This window comes from Acomys minous, assembly GCF_964271855.1.
Source record: "Acomys minous genome assembly, chromosome: 16".
Lineage (NCBI taxonomy): Eukaryota > Metazoa > Chordata > Mammalia > Rodentia > Muridae > Acomys > Acomys minous.
The window spans coordinates 39,362,294-39,379,246 of NC_140498.1; the positions used below are offsets into that span (position 1 = coordinate 39,362,294).

Consider the following 16,953-nt stretch of genomic DNA (forward strand, 5'->3'; position numbering starts at 1 on the left):
TCCTAATACCAGTACTTAAACCTCTCCTCCGGTCTTAGAGGAGTCAAATTTCTAGGCAGATTCTGAATTCCCCCCCACCCCATTCCGCCATACCCTACCCCCCACTTCCTGACCGGTCCTGGGTCCATCATCCTCTGATGTGAACCCTGTACAAGCAGCTTGGTACCTTTTCTACACAAGATCTTGAATAAGTCCCAGACACCTGGCCCTGACCGTCCTGCGGCATCTGCAGCAGTACCTTTCTCAGCTCCTCTTTTCTCAGCGTGCTTGTATCCTAACTTCCTCCCCCGAGTACTTTCCTTCCTTTTCCACAGTTTCATACGCTACCTTAGAAAACCATGCCTTCTACCTATGGCTTGTACCCACCCCTGCAGAACGTGCCTCCTTTCAGCCTTCAGTACTTAGCTCGAATACCTACCATCCTAGGCATCCCTGTCACTCCAATCTAATGTGGCCTCTTTGTCTAGAGTGGATTTTATGTCTACCTTGTGTGGTTACACGCGGTTTTTTATAATTTCAGGGCCTGACAGCCGGTTCTGTCAGTAGCTGAGTTTAGTCTCAGTTGTAAGAGGCCAGTATTGGCTCAGGATGCCCAAGACCAAGTTCTCAACACAAAGGTTTATTTGCGCTAAAGGGCAAGGACCGAGAGTCAAAAACAGGAGCTAGAAGGACCAGGGGGAAGAGGGAGGGGACACAGGGGCAGAGATATTTGACCCGGGGGGTGGGGGTGGGGGGGCAAGGGATTTCCTCTGGATAGAAAGGGGACAGACGTGGCCCATATGCTCATTGCTGTATATAAAGGTAAAAGGAGAAACCCCATGTTAGGAATAGGTGTCTAATTTTGACTGTTTAATTAATTAGTTAATTAGGTAAGCCAAAAGGGACTTTTGGTTGCTGGACTTCAATACTCTTAGTAACTGGACCTTGGTGGTCAGTCTCAGCAGGAGGAAGTGGCCAAATAAGGGAATAGACCTTGGTGGCCAGCTTATGTAGGAGGGACAAAGCCTGCCAGAGCCTTTTCAAGCTGTCCAGAGTCCCTTCATTGGTTGCCCTTTCTCTTGGAGTGGGCACAGTAGTCTTGATCTTCTGGCCCACTGTGTTCTTTGATTTATTTATTATTATTATTTTTTAAAGGATTTATTTAGCCTGTAGGCAGTGCTCTCTCTCTGCTTAACCAGACCTCGTTATAGACGGTTGTATTTAAACTCAGGACCTTTGGAAGAGCAACCAGTGCTCTTAACCTCTGAGCCATCTCTCCAGCCTTATTAAATAATTCTTTACTTTATTTCTGTGAGTGCACACATTTGAGTGTGCCTGTTTGAGTTTTTGTTTATTTTGGCTTGGTTTTGTTTTTTTGAGACAGGCTTTCTCTATGTAGTCTTGGCTGTCCTAGAACTTGCTCTGTAGACCAGGCTGGTCTCCAACTTATAGAGAGCCTCCTACCTCTGCCTCCCAAGCACTGGGATTAAAGGTGTCCGCTGCCACCACCACCACCATCTCTACCTGGCTCCTACGTAAATTTTTACTTGCATTCAGGTTTCCTGGGAGGTCAGAAGGCATCAGATCCCTAAATCTGGAGTTACAGGAAGTTTAACGTCACCTGGTGTGGGGGCTGGGAACTGAGCTTAGGTCTTCTACAGGAACAGTAAACACTCCTAACTACTGAGCCATCTATCCAGCATCAATTTATTCTTTTTGTTTTAATTTATTATTATTATTATTATTATTATTATTATTATTATTATTATTATTAACATGGTTTTTCTGTGTATCCTTGGCTGTCCTGGATTTGCTATGTAGACTGAACTCACAGTGATCCGCCTGCCTCTGCCTTCTGGGTGCTGGGGTTATAGGCTTGTGCCACCGAGCCTGGCTCGCTGTACTCTTTTAGGACATTGCAAGCCTTCACTCAGTGATCCCATGCAGAGGCTAAGGCCCGTCGCTGCTCTTCTTGAAGGATGACGGGCCATGTGCTAGATCCTTCTGAAGGCATTTAAATTTTGGCCTCAGACTCATTGCTGTCCTCTGTGCATTAGAAAACCTCGGTTGGTCAGTTGTTAAGGTTCCAGGTCAGCCCTGGGCCTCCAGCCTCTACATGGGCATGGAAAGAAGGAATTTCTTTGATTAGTTGAGAGACAACAGGAGAACCCAGAGACCTGGGCCACCCAGGGTCACAACTTGGTTGAGTGACCAAAAACCAACCCAGACTCATGTTTTTACAACTTTTTTTTAATATATATTTTTATAAACAGGTCACGTGATAAAATAGCACAAGAAACACTTACCAAATATAAGGTTATATCTTCCGCATATACAGGAGAATGAGGTCGTTATGTACAATAAGAAAATGATTTTAGGGGTTGGTTGGTTTTGTTTGTGTTCCTCTCTCCCCTTAAATTTTCCTCCTACAGTCATTGGAAATATCACAGCTTCAGTTGCATTAATACTTTGGGCAAATGGACAGCATCCCCCTCCCTGTTGGGGGACTGTGGGAAGAGGCGCTAAGACTCTGGCTCCTGACTACTTAAGCCTGGAGCCTCCCTGGCCAACACTGCAGGGGCAGGAAACTCTTTGGGCTGTTGAACTCTTTTTGTCAACAGCATCTCTCTCTCTCTCTCTCTCTCTCTCTCTCTCTCTCTCTCTCTCTCTTTCTCTCTTTCTCTCTTTCTCTCTCCCTCTGGCTCTCTGGGAATTAGCTACTCTCTTCCAACCAGATAGGGGTGTCCCAAGATTAGCTGTAGATGCTGTTTCCTGGGGCTCCAAGGTTGGGATGGAAGGGGCTCCCAGGCCCTTCCTCAGCACTGCCATATATATGCCAGGATTCCCTAGGACTTCCAAAGGTCTTGGGACCCAACAAAACATGGTCAGAGCCCATTTGAGCAGGCAATGGTTTTGGAAGCTGGGAGAGGTACAGGAGGACCAGAAAGGAGCCCTCCTTCCTTGGGGGTGTGAAGGGTGTGCTGGCCACTGGAAGGTCAGAATCTCTGGTCAGTGCTGACCCTGACCCTTGGCCAGGCCCTCTGCAGATTCCACCTGAGGAGACCTATCCAGGGTGATGCACAGTGCTGAGAGGCCTGAGCTCAGCTGGGGGCGCGGGCTGGAGTGGATGGGCTGCTCCCAAGGCCTGCCAGCCCTGTGGGTGGCTCCAGATTCGGGTATGTTAGGTGCCTGTTCCACCCTTCTACTTGGGTGGATAGGCTAATGTTGATTATCCCAAGGTCTGTATCTCCTAACGCTGTCCCAGTCTGACCAGGGCCCTAGGATCTGTAGGCCAGGGGCAAAGAAGGGGATTGGGTGGGGGTAGGGCACAGAGGACAAGCACTGACCCATATGGCAACAAGGAAGAAGAGAAGCCACTGGGTCAAGTGGGCATGGGGAAGTTGGGCTCCTCAGGGGGCCATGGCTTTGGCAGTGGCCTGTGACACCTCATACCCCTTGGAGGGCTCCAGGCGTGGTGCAGTGGAAGATGTTGGAGGCCCTTGGGGCTCTTCCAGGCCCGAGTCCAGGGGGACCGATCCCTCCATCCCCTTGGGCCCTGCCCGGGATGGGGGACAGCAGGGGGAGGCAGAGAGCAGAATGAAGTGGGGAAGGCAGTGAGGGCGTCTGCACTCAAAGCATCCCCCAAAGGACCTAGACCCCCAGAAGGCGGGCGAGTGATGGCGGCGGCTGTGGCATGGTGGAGGGCGGGCGTGCAGTGCGGGCACGAGGGGCATGCACAAAGTCCCCGAGTGTGCGTGCGTACGTGGGGCTAGCCCCTCTGCCTCTTGCCCCAGGCGGGGATGGAGCAGCGGAGCAGAGGAGCAAGGGATGCACGGGGCGGGGTTTCCCTCAGCTTGCCCCGCCTCCAGCGCAGGGCCGAGAAGTGGTGCTCCCCCAGGGATGGAAAAGGGGCTACTGCCCAGGGCGTGGCCGGTTCCGGCGGCCGAGTTGGGAAGCTTGCGCTATTCAATGACGAGGCAGCGCGGCAGGTGCTGCGAGAAGTACTTGAAGAGCTCAGGTGTGGCTCCAGGGCAGTTGGTCAGCTCCAGCTCCTCCAACTCTTGCAGCTGCACGAGGCCGGATAGCCCCGTGGTAGTCAGGAGCGGGCAGCCTGCAAGCGCGAGGCATCGAGGCAGCCGCTCAGCATCTCAGCTCCGCCCCGCGGGAGGGCTGGACTGGGCTGGGCGGGAGGGAAAGGCTGGAGAGGACAGTGGCCTGCTACAGGTGGGTCCTAGAATAGGCTTAATGCGGCAGCACCCGTACTGGGCGTGGAGGGGTGGGAATCTGACAGGGTAGGTGGGACCTGCACCGTGGGAAGACTAAATTAAGGCGTGGCCTGCCGGAGGCTGAATGACAGGATGAGCGGGGCCTGGCTTGAGTTTGCCCTACCTCCAACCCGCTACCTGGGACGTGATTTGCCAAAGCTGGAAGTGAATCCATCAGCCCAAGGGACCCGATGGGGCCGGGGTTCAGAGTCACTGCTCAGAGGCACGCAAAGGGGGGGGGGGGGGTCTCACCTGCTAGAGACAAGAGTCGCAAACTCCTCATGGCTAAGAGGTGCTTCAACCCGAAGTCCTGCACCTGGGCGGAAGTGAGAGGAAGTAGTGTTAACTATTTCCACTTGCCTGGAACCTGGAGCTTCTAGAGGGGCGGGAGGTAGCGGTTCAAAATGGAGGCTTCTCAGTCCCACGCGAAGCCTGGAAACACGCATGAGGGCCTTGGGGAATCTGGAATCCGACGAGTCCGCTTCGCGTTGGGCTTTGGGGCATAAAGGGATCTGAATGGGGCCCAGTGCGGCTCAAGGATTTTCTGTACCCCTCCCCCAACCTCCTCCCCGCTCCCTAGCTCTCTAATTTCCACTTCCCTGGGGGCATGGATGTACCTGGCAGCACCATCGCAGGTAGAGGCTGCGGAGGGACGACATGGTGGACAAATAGCTGAGGCCAGTATCCGTGATGCGTACACACCTGTAGTTGTACCAGAGGGGGGGACTGCCCACCTTTAAATCACTTCACCCCATCCCCGGCTAGGTCCCTCCCTCCTTTCCAGAAGTGTCCCTAGAGCGAGCCCCTGCCCTACACACCACTGCCCTATCCTCACCCTGGACCGGCTCTTACAGCTGCCCTCCCTGTGACCCTCCCCTTTCGGAATATGGCTTTTCCTCCAGGCTATGCTGGAGGTACAGCAACACTGGGCACTCTATTCTCTGTGGCCTTCCCCACCCCAGAAGCCCGTGGACTGGCACCACCCACTCTAGGCTTCCAGTTCCTGGAGATCCCGCCAGTACCAGCCTGGAGTGTAGGGATGTGTGCACCTGTCCAGCACGAGCTCCTCCAGGCGGTGCAAGTCGCAGGCCACATACTCCAGTGCCATATCGGTGATCCGAGGGCACCAGGAAAGGTCAAGGCTGCGCAACTTGCGCAGGTTCTCAGCTACAAGCTCCACTCCATCATCAGTGACCTTAGAGCAGCCTGAGAGGCTGAGTGAGGTGAGGTTGGGCAGACTGTGCACCACATTGACCACCCCATGGTTGGTTATCTCCCAGCAGGAAAGCAGGCGCAGAGTGTGGGTGCTGTGGCCCTGGCGCGCTGTGAAGTAGGCCAGTGCCGTGTCAGTCACGTGGTAGGCCTGAAGGCTTAGCTCTGCCAGGTTGGGTAGGAGTTGTGAGATGGCAGCAATGGCATCGTCCGCCACATTGATGCAGTCACTGACGCTCAGTGAGGTGATCCGTGCACTGAGGCTGGACCACAGGCCAGCTTCAGTGAAATCGTTACAGCCTGACAGCTCCAGGCGCACCACTCCCTGCATCTGCTCCAACATCACCTATAGGTACAGATCAGACCAGACGAAGTTAGCTCCCCCACTCCCGCCTGGGTGCCCATCCTGCCAGGGTGATGAGGGTTGCCTGTGCAGAGTGGAAAGGGCTTCTGGGAATCTGAAAGCAGGGGTCTCTCGGATGTGGGCTTGTGCAAGTGTGCATCAGGCTGAACTCTAAGGAGTGCACGTAAACTGCTTGTTATACTTTGCTAATATTCCAAAAGAGAGGCAGGGCACAGGGGACCCACAAGCCAGGGTGTGGCCAGTATGGGTGTTTGGAACAGATAATTTGAGTACTAAAATTACAATCTAGGTGGAGAGAGTAGGGCAGAGTGCCCAGGTGCCCCTTTAACCCTTGCTGCTAGGAGAGACTCAGCTGTTCCTTCCCTCACAAGCAAGCAAGAACCCACATGTAACTGACTACCCTGCTATACCAACCTTGAAATCTCAATCACTTTTTAACAGCAAGCCCACATTTTCACTTTGCATTAAGTCCCGGCAATACCATCCTTGCTACTTTTTGTCCAGTGTATGCTTGAGTATCCTCTGGACCCCTCACCCTCCCACGTCCATAGAGTTGCTGCCGCTGCCCCTGCCCCTCCAGCCTCGTAGCCACTCCTAGACAATTTTGGGACACACCTCTAGGCCGGCGTCAGTGATGGTGGAGCGTTTGAGGCTCATGGCCTTGACTCCCTTCTTAGAGAGCGCATAGTTGTCGATGAACTCGCAGATGTCTAAGTCAGAGACACCGACTAGGCAGAATCCCTCAAAGCCTCTAGCGGCAAAGCCCTGCAGGTTCACAAACTCCTTCTCGCCTCCAGGCAGCACGTTGTACAGCTCCTTGGCATGCAGTACAGGCGTGAGGCCTGCCCAGAACTTGGGCTGGTAGAGCACACGCCGCCAAGCCTTGCACACCTGGGCTAGTATGCACTTCTCACATGCTGAGAAATACCAGAAGAGCCCATTAAGGATCTTTTCATCTGTGGCCAGTGGTGGCCGCTCCACTGGGGGTCCAGGCACTGGGCCTGAAGCTGGTCCACTGGCTGGGGGGCATGGCCCTGCGGCCAGAGCAACCCGGGACAGTGGTGTAGCCAGGCTGGGAGGTGGAAGGGTGGGTGGGGGCAGTGGCTGGCAAGGGCGGTTCTTGGCAGCAGGAGTGCCCTTGGTGATGCTGGCTGCACCTAGGCCGTTGGGCTGGCCAGGCAGCTTCACCAGACCATTTCGAGGCAAGCATGGAGGCTTGGGGTCACCATCGATACCGGGGCTCGACATTTTCCTTGCACGTCCTGTGGATAAGACAGGAGGAACAAATGAGTGTGCCAGTCTCTGGAGGAGCTGGAGAGCTAAGCCATTTTTTCCATCCTTGAGGCTTCTCTCCCAGAACATTTCCAGGACCAATCAACAGAAAGGATCCTAGCACATGCCTTTCTCTGACTACACAAGGACCAGCTGGCCATATTCACGGCTAGCCCAAGTGTCCACATGCTCTGTCATATTCACTGGCTCAGTCTGCATTGGTCCAAAGGTGTTTTCTGATGCTTTGATTCCCATTTAAAGGTAGGGAGAGATAGAATCCTTAATTGCTCCTTCCACCTATGCTCCTTTGATAACCACTCTTGGGGCCTACCCTGCTGAGCAGGATCGGAAAGACTAAGGAAAAGTGCTTGAACGGCCTCTGGCTCCATCACAGTGTGCCAGCAGTCCTCAGAGTCACAGACCAGCTCTCGAGAATCTGTGCACCACAGGGTGGGTGGCACATGTCTGTAATCCTAGCACTCAGGGAGGCAGAGGCAGGTAGATCCCTGTGAGTGTGAGGCCAGCCTGGTCTACAAAGTGAATCCAGGACAGCCAGGGCTACACAGAGGAACCCTATTTTAAAAGAAAAGAATTTGTGCCCCTACCCAGGCGTTGGTGGCCCAACACCTTTAATCCTAGCACTCAGGAGGCAGAGGCTGGCAGATCGCTGAGTTCAAAGCCAGTCTGGTCTACAGGTCGAGTTCCAGGACAGCCAAGGCTACACAGAGAAACCTGTCTTAAGAGGGAAAAATATGACTTCCTATAGTAAGCTCTGGGGCTACTGTAGTACAAGCAGAGTAATACCGCGACACATTTTTTTTTCGAGACAGGGTTTCTCTGTGTAGTCTTGACTGTCCTGTACTTGCTTTGTAGACCAGGCAGGCCTTGAACTCACAGCAATCCGCCTGCCTCTGCCTCCCGAGTGCTGGGATTAAAGGCGTGCGCCACCACCGCCCGGCTCGACACATTTTTTTAAAATTAAAATTTTCTGTGTATAAGTGTATATGCTGGCATGTATGCATGTGAATCACACATGTGCCTGGGATCTGTAGAAGTCAGAAAAGGACATCAGATCCTCTGAAACTGAGTCACAGGCCCCAGGTCTTCTGTAAAAGCAGCAAGTGCTCTTAACCATTGTGACACTTCTCCAGCCCTACAAGGCATTTGCTCTTTAATCCTCTACCCAACCCAATGAGGGCAGTGCTGTGGGATCTCTTGTGCAAACAAGTGCAGGCCAAGGCTGAGTGAGCTACTTGTTTGAGGTCGTGGCTGATAGTTAAATGGTAGAGCTGAAGTCTGGAGCAGAGCTGGAGGAGGAGAGTCATGTGGAAGGCCAGGGGCACATGCCCATAAAGCAGGTCTGGATCACTGCTCATCTCAGCTTCCCACAAACTTGCAGGGCTGGGACTGGGTCTCAGAGCACATCGTGAAAGGACAGCATAGAGGGAACGGGTTATGAGACTCTCATAATGACATAATTATCTGCCCTGCATCCCAGATAGATACCGCACCCGCCACCACCAGATAGACCCAACATGCAGAAGGAAGGGTGGTTTTCCATGGGTTTCACCTGCAGATTCAAATGTAACACTCTGAACTCCAGATGGCCCCTGCTTTGAATGTGTGGTCTTGGCTAGCCACTGGTGGTTTCATTTCCTCAACATGAAATCTGGGAGGGGTCACCACAAACTCCTTCCTATGGGAGGGATTTATAGGCTACTGTAGAGTAAGTCCTGAGGCCCAGAGTTGATGCAAGAGCAAGGCAGGGTCTCCCTTCCTGTGTGTATAGGTGATCCCAGGATGTACTGGATACACATGTGGGTTGTCAGTTTCTTGCCCTACAATCTTGGGGGAGTCAGAAAGCTTCTCCCAGGCCCTCTTTATGCCCTTTACCTGGCTGCAGTGGGTCATAGCCTTTCCAGGGAGCCTGGCACAATACCGAGGGTGCATTAAGAAGCTTCATAAGGGATGAGCACTAGAATATGCAGACCCCCAGAAGAGGAGGACTCACGGAACCTATTAGGCTGAGACCGCCTTCTGGAGATGCAGGGCCACGGAAGCTGGCCACTCATTCTCACTATCTGGCTTGACACAGAAGAAGTGGACAAGAACTGCCCTCTACCTTTATCTCAATTATTTCCTCTTTCTGTTTTGTTTGTTTGTTTTTTGAGACAGTTTCTCGTGTAGCTCTGGCTGTCCTCCAACTCATAGCAATCTGCCTGCCTCAGGCTCCTGAATGCTGGGATTAAAGGTGTACACCACCACGCCCGGCTCTCAGTTACTGCTTATACTACACAGGCAACCTGTGCCGATGTCCCACCTCTGGGGAGGAAAAAACCCTGGGTTGCAACAAGCCAGCTCTGTGTTTAAGGACCGCCACTGTGTCCACCCTAGGCTCTCGACGCAACCTCCCTATTACTCCCCTTCTCAATATGACTCTTGGGACCCAGGTAGTAGACCAGTTTTTTCCCTAAAGGAGATTTCCAGCTGCTCTTTTGTGCTCAAGAACAGGCAATAGTAGCCACACAAAACCAGTACAGTAAGCAACAAAGTAACACTTGTCAATTGCATCCTAGAACAATCACAGATTTCAGCTTCGAAGCAGACATCCCTGTGTAGGGGTAGCTACTATTGTTATCCCAGTCTTTACACAAGGAACCTGAGACTCTGAAGAGTTATACTTTGAATGCCATGGCAAGGGAAGTCTAAAATGTGGTTACCCCAGTTCCCTGAGAGCAATATCAGGAAGTGGGCCTGTTGTAGGACAGCAGCATCCACGACGGGAAAGGATGAGAGCCTTCCTTAACTGCTCCAATTCTTACCCATCACCACCCACATTCCCGGGAACTGTGCTGAGGGTGAAGAGACAGCCCCCGCCAGAATACCGGCCGTACCCCTGACTCGCGGTCTCTGTCTAGACTGCCCATCTAGCCACAGCCACTAGGCGCCGACCCAGCGCTCTCAGAGCCCCGCGCCCAGCACCACGGACAGCTCCCAAGCTCCCTGAGGTCAGCTGAGCTTTCTGCACCAGAGACAGTGGAGCGGAGGAGGGGTGATCGGTGTGGCTCAGGCAACCCCAGCTCCACAGGAAGAGGCAGCACGGAGAAGCCGCCCGCTTGGCTAGGATCTGGAGGAGGCTGCGGAGGCGGTGCCAGGGGAGAAATAATCCAAGAGCTGTGCCGATTTAGGCTGAAAACGCTTCCAGCCCCGGGTGTGCACGTGGAGTGCCTGAGTTGCTGGGGGGTGGGGGAGGAAGATGCACGTGGATGCCCCGGGCATCTGTGGGGCTTCTTCCTGCCCCTCGCTGCATCTCTGGAAACTCACGTTTGCAGAAGCACACGATCCCCTCCCTACCTTCCAGACTTAGATCAAGTAGGTGAAATCAGGCTAGACTCAGAGTCTAATCCCCGCATCCAGACCCCTGCCCTTAGTGGAAGCTGGGTCCTCAGAGCAGCGTCTCCGCTTCATGCTAAGGTGCTAAGGGAGGCACTCACTTGCGGCATTAACCAAGCCCGAGAACCCCCTGTGCTGTGATTCTAAATGCAAACAGTTACCCCTGGGCCCAAGGGCTGAGGCTTTCAGAGAAAGCTAAGCACACAGTGAAAGACTGGAATCTTCCTGCCAGGTAAACAAGAGGTTATTGAGGAGCTCCAGCAAGGAGCACCCCACCTGGCCCTGCTGTCTAACCAGATGGTGACCTAGGGCCTGCTCCCAGGTAGTGTAGAAACAGGACCTCATTTTGCAGCCGAGGCTGGCCTTGTATTTGCAGCAATCCTGCCACTACCTGACATCCTGGGGTTGCAGAGACGCACTACATGTCCAGCTAGAGCCCCTTAGTGATGCCGTCACTCCCCGTCTCCACTCAGGATGACTGCTGTAGCCTGCTTGGAGTTGCTTCCTAGGAGAGGGACGGATCAGTGGCCAGGTCACCCAGGCTGCCATCCCCTTTCACGGACGAGCACCTCAGGAGCTAAGAATCCTGGAGGAGAGGCCTTCTGGAATGATGGGTGAACTGGCAAGCCGGCCCAGTGTGTCCCATGCTCAGTTTAGAGTGGAATTCTGGGTCAGCTCTAGGCTGCAGAGGATCATAAGATCCCTGGGTCCATCCTAGGCTAGGAGGGGACAGTGACAACTTTCTCAGCTGCCATGCGTTCGTCAGCCCGAGCCTCATCAAGGTATTCTGGGAAGAGCTGACTGTAGTCTTTGCTCTCCCTACAGGACTCATTGTGGGCACAAGGGGGCTCCTGGGAAAGCACCAGTACTTGGTGGTTTTCAGATTGACAGGCCACGGATCTTAATGCTGAGCCAGGAGGACTTGCCTCTTCTGTGTATCCAGTCATCAGACCCAAAAAGAGATCCAAGTAGTCACGCCATCTCATCTCCAGCTCCGACTCCTTTCCCAGGCAGACCCCTTCCATTTCTCCTCTCCTCTCCTTCACCTGGCCAAATGGGGGTCCCTTGCTTGTTCCGTAGGTTTCTCAGCTGCAGGAGAGTGCTGCCTGACTCCATAGCCTGCCCCCCTTAGTATCCTGAAAACGCACCTCCAGGTGTCACCCATCACCGTTTGACACCACTGACCATCTCTCCCCCTGGCCTTGTAACTCCCTGAAGACAAATAGCACCATGACTGTGCAGCTTCTGGGTACCAGTCAAGGGTGCAGCTGCCTGAGCCGGAGAGATTTGGCTGGCCAGTGGGGCAGGAGCAGCTTAAGAACTTAATTACAACTATGGATGTGGCCAGTATCTCCAGAGGAGAAGCTAGCTTTGCACCTGGCTCTCCAGACCCTGTGAGCTTGAGGTGCAGATCCAGGGATGGGGGAAGAGGAAGAAGAGATCCTTTGGCTAAGTCCCTCTTCTGGAGTTTGATGGCTAAGGAATCTGGCTGGCTGTCCCCCAAAAGACAGGAGCCACCAAGAAGACGCAAATAGGGAGGGCCTGTTCTCCAGCATTCCCCACCTCACAACTGTCTGCAGCACCACTGGGAAAACAAGGCTCAGAAAGGGATCTTCCTGACGCAGCACAGAACTTGTCCCAAGACCCCCAAACACTCAGACCGGGAACACATGTTTTACCTTGTGTCTCTTTCTTCTACGTCACTGGGTCCTGTGTTTTCCTGGGATCTAGCTAGTGGCTTCTGCACGCAGCTCTCACCCAGCCAGGGTCTCTGCTATAACCCCTAGAGCCCTAAAGACTGCCAACTACATATCCATCAGCGTCCCACTCCTCACAGCCACCAGTCTAGTGGCCCTTGCCCTGTCTCTGATACAGTCATCTCTGAGCATCAGGTCAGGATGGAGGCCAGCTTGGATACTGGCTCCTGGCCTGCTTAGAACCTGCCCCTGATCAGCTCCTCATGCTTGAAAAAGACAACCAAATATTCATACCAAGCTCAGTCTGTGATGGCAGCCCCCAGGGACTGGGGTGACAACCAGGGTGTCTGGGATAGGGGGCACAGTACAGGCAGCATGTTCTGTGACAGTCTGTGACTCAGGCACGTTCACATCCCTGCCACCTAGCACGTGTCAACAGCAGCACTCTCCTTCCACCCCCTGATGGAGCTGCCTCTGGGGGTGTACCAGGGATTTGGGGATGGGGAGACCCGTGGCCCAGGAAGTACAGAGGCCCAACTTGATGCTGCAGCAGACTGAGGTTCTGTGACATGGCCACGAGGCTCTGTGGAAATAAAAGATGAGCTTCAGCCTGTCATGTCTCCCCTGTTCTGCAGGATATGGGATCTCCAAGACCTAGGCCTGAGGCTCCTTTAGACATCTGCCAAATGAGGCCCACCAGCACTCTCTGTAGCCAGATTGGCCATTGGACCACTAGGGAGGAAGGGTCAGGGCCACTCACTGGACTCTCAGCCCTTGCTTTGCTGCCACCCCGACCCTTCCCTGTGCCAGTCCCAGAAGGTACATAAGTGACTTCCACAGATGAGGAGTTATGGTCAGGACAGTTGAGTGGCGCCAGCCTGAAGCCCCTTCCTCATCTCTGGGATACACCTGCCTCCATCTCTCAGGGATTTCTGGGTCTAGATCCCTTCTACCCAAAAGCACTTGCTTTAACCTCATCACTGGGATACAGGACCCGTTTGGATGTCAGCAAGTGAGTATTTAGGAGAATGGGTGAGCACATATGTATCCTGGACTCAGGGTAAGGGTGGCTGGGGAGTTAAGCAGTGAGGGTGGCAGGGAAAGGGGCAGCTGGATCCTGGGGTATCTCAGCATCACCCATGTTTTCAATGTTGAATTTCCCCCTCCCTCCTACTAAAGGCTCCCAGCCAAGCCTCCAGGCCACTTATAGGGAGGACATCGAGGCTCCAACAGACTTCTGACCTGATCTAGGCAGCCCCCAATCATTCAGGCTCCCATCCCACCCTTCCCCTCACCCCCACTTCTGCCCAGCACCTCATCAAAGTGTGGCCTGGAATAAAAGGGTCCTGTGTCCAGGGGCGCCAGGGATGCCAGAGCAGGCGCTGGTCAATTGGCCATGGGACAAGATGGCAATGGAAGTGAGGCCTCAAGGAGGGAGCAGGTGAAGTGGCATCTGCCATCTGCTCCTGGGAGGTCAGCTGCTGGCTCAGGCTGGGAGGGGCTAGCAGGAGGGCTGCTAGGCCAGATCCAGGCCTCAAGAGAGAAGTGCAGCCTTCTCTCCTGGGATGAAGGGTGGGGAGGATCACCACTGACCTAACATCCCAGAAGGACACGGAGGCTCTGCTCAGTAATCTCAGGGTACCCATTCCCCATTTTGAAGTCTTCCAACCTTGGCCAAGGCCCATTCTCTTCTCTAGAATCAAAGACATGCCAGCCCACTCCCTCTGCCTCCCTGTGGGCGGCAGCTCTATACTAGCTCATGTCCAGAAGGTGTCCAGGGCCCCTAGGCCACGTATCCACATGGCTCCTCCCGTTTAATTGTATCAACACCTGTCACGTCCTCCGGTCTGCCCGAGGCTCATAGGGCTGGAGTCGGGAGAGACCAGAGCCAAGCCAAAAGGAGTGGGGGCTGACGGCCAGCAATTCCGCGTCCTCGCAGCCATAGTGCTTCCTCTCAGCGGTTCGGGGGTACCAAGCCACAGCCTGACCACTTTCCTGGTAGCGACCGGGGCGCGATCAAGCCGGTCACTGGGGCGAGGGGCTGCGGAGCGACCAGCTGGCCCAGCGGGCCGGAGGGCGAGGTGGGGAAGGGGCTGCGATTACGTAAGCCCTGCTCAGGCGGCGGCGGCCGCGGCGCAGTCCCAAGTCCCCACCCCGCCCCCTCCTCATTGTAGCCTCCACGGAGGCAGTGGCTCGACCTGGACCCTCCCCTCCCCGCAGCCTGGCCGCGCGCGCACACACACACCTTACCTCGGCCAGGGCTTCTGGCTCATGCCACGCTGTCCGCCGGGCGACCTCGCGTCATGGGGAGCCCAGCACCCGAGCCGCCCAGAGCGGAGGCGGCCGAGGTGCTGGACTGGCTAGCAGGGCCCGATTGCACCCCACTCCTGGCGCCCTGCGCCCCGCGCCAGGGCCCTCTTTGGCAGGGTCCGGAGCGGAGCTCCCCGGTGGGAGAGGATCTGCCGCCCTGAGCCTCCCACCGGGGAGGCTGAGGCTGTGCCCAGATAAATAAGGCCGCTTTGCAGGGAGCCCGGCGGGCACCTCCTCCCTCCCCTTGCCCTCCTCCCTGCGCTCCTCCTCCGCGCTCCTCCCCGCGCTCCTCCGCGGCCGCCGCCGGCGCCGCGCGTGCCCCCCGCCCGGCCCTAAGAGCCGCGCCCTCGCGCGCTCCCGGCGTCCGGACCAATCCCGGCTCTCGAGCCAGGCTGAGGTGTCGAGAATCCCGAGCCCCGCCCCGCTCCGCTCCGCGCGCTCTTGGTGCGGTACCCACGGGCACGCGCTAGGCACCAGCACCCGCTCAGCGGCTGCTGCTCGCACAATAACAAACTCCGCAGGCCGCGCGTCGGGGAGGACGTTCGAGGGGGAAGGCAGGGCAGCTTCGAGTGGCCCATCTGCACGAAGCGGTGGCGACCCAGAATCCTGCCAGCTGAGGAGAACTGGAATCCTTGGCGCAAGCTGTTGGCAATGGGGTTCCGGATCCTACGCAGATACAGCCGGCCCTGTGTGCTCTTGCTTGGATTGCCACCTGCGAGGGCGAGGAGAGGGAGGCCGGGTGGAGGCATCAGCGTGGTTGCACTTCCATACACACCCCTTCCGCATGGCGTAGGGCAAGCCTCTAGGATCTCACATCCCTTCTGTTCCTGCTGCGAGTCCAGCTGAAGAATCCCCCTTCGAGGTGACATAGTCACACATTTGCTGAAACCTGAAAGCAAGTGACTAAAGCTAGTGTCAATGAAAACACAAGACAGTGTAGTGATAGTGGGGAGGGGTTACTTCTGACAGTGTCACAAACGATGTGAGATGCTCCTCCCAACAGAGAGACTTGGTAGGAATGGTTCAGAGAAGGGACATGCAAAGATCTATGGCCTTAAGGAGTTCCACAGGGTCACTCTGGACTGAAGTGGAGGCCAGGTGGTGGCAGCCTGGATGGCCCAAGGCAGGTGGTTTGTGTGAAGGATCCCGTTAAAGCTTTTAGAGAGCCAGGCCTCTCAGCAGGTGAATGGGACCCCCGATCTGGGGTCTCTCTTGAGAGCAGAAACAACAGATGTGGGGACAGTGGAGGAGCAGCTTCTTGGAAGGGAGGAGCTGCAGGATGGAGTACCCTCAGACAAGAGCAGCTGCTGTGGGGAAGTAGGTCCTCCTGGAACTGATTTGAGGCCCAGGGGCAATGAGACAGGACTGTAAGCTGGATCCTGGTTGGTGTGTGTGTGTGTGTGTGTGTGTGTGTGTCTGTGTCTGTGTGTGTGTCTGTGTGTGTGTGTGTGTAGGTGTGTGTGTGTGTGTGTCTGTGTGTGTGTCTGTGTGTGTGTCTGTGTGTGTGTCTGTGTGTGTGTGTGTGTGTGTGTGTAGGTGTGTGTGTGTGTGTAGGTGTGTGTGTGTGTGTGTGTGTGTAGGTGTGTGTGTGTGTGTGTGTGTGTAGGGGTGTGTGTGTGTGTGTGTGTGTGTGTGTGTGTGTGTAGGTGAGAGGGCGATATTAGAAACCTCTTCTACCACTCTTTACCCTGCTTTTTGAGACAGGATCTCTCCTTGAACTTGGGCCTCACCATTTATATTAGACTGGCTGACTGGCAGGTCCTCGAGATCCTCCTGTCTCTGCGCCTCAATGATGGGGTTACAAGCAGGCACTTTACCCACATAGTTATCCCCTAGCCTGTCCACTTTTTCTCCCATTTTCTTTTTTTTTCCTATTTTTTGGGGGGGAGGGCAGAGTGTGAGAGGGCAGGTTCTCTCACTGGTTCAGAATTGACCAAGTGGGCTAGGCTGGCTGGTCACTGCGTCCCAAGGATGTTGACCTTTCCAGTACTGAGGTTACAGCCACGTGCCACAAAGTTCAACTTTAAATTTTAAAAAATGATTTTTTTTCATGCACTTTGGGGATCAAACTCAGGACCTTGTGCTTGCAAGACAAACAAAGACTGATCTCTCTCTCTCTCTCTCTCTCTCTCTCTCTCTCTCTCTCTCTCTCTCTCTCTCTTTCTCTCTCTCTCTCTCTCTCTCTCCAAGGCCCTGGCTGGTTTTAAAAAGTTGAAGCACTAGTTTTACCAGCCTCGAGTCCAGTTTCCCTTAGCCAGGATCAGGGCAGGCATGTGTGGCTGGAACGGGAGTGTTACCATCTTCCCTGGATATGGATCAGAGACAGTGGATTGGTATTGGGCAGAGACCAGTGTAGACACAGGCAATCAGGCAGTATTCGTCCCACTCATTGGGTTAACTGACAGGGAGGCAATGGGTAATAGAATGGGGCCTTGGGTGGAGGGTGCTGTACGTGTCTCCC

General features: G+C 54.7%; 1 protein-coding gene across 1 annotated transcript; it reads right to left on the minus strand.

Moving 5' to 3' along the window:
* Nucleotides 1–2,211: 2,211 nt before the first annotated feature.
* FBXL16 (F-box and leucine rich repeat protein 16) lies at nucleotides 2,212–14,772 on the minus strand. The gene is made up of 6 exons (XM_084763082.1): nucleotides 14,433–14,772; nucleotides 6,436–7,082; nucleotides 5,294–5,802; nucleotides 4,862–4,946; nucleotides 4,497–4,560; nucleotides 2,212–4,090 (listed from the first exon to the last, which is right to left on the minus strand). Exons 2-6 carry the CDS (start codon nucleotides 7,066–7,068, stop codon nucleotides 3,942–3,944), a joined length of 1,440 nt encoding a protein of 479 aa, XP_084619208.1. The 5' UTR covers nucleotides 7,069–7,082; nucleotides 14,433–14,772; the 3' UTR covers nucleotides 2,212–3,941.
* Between the last annotated feature and the right edge of the window lie 2,181 nt (nucleotides 14,773–16,953).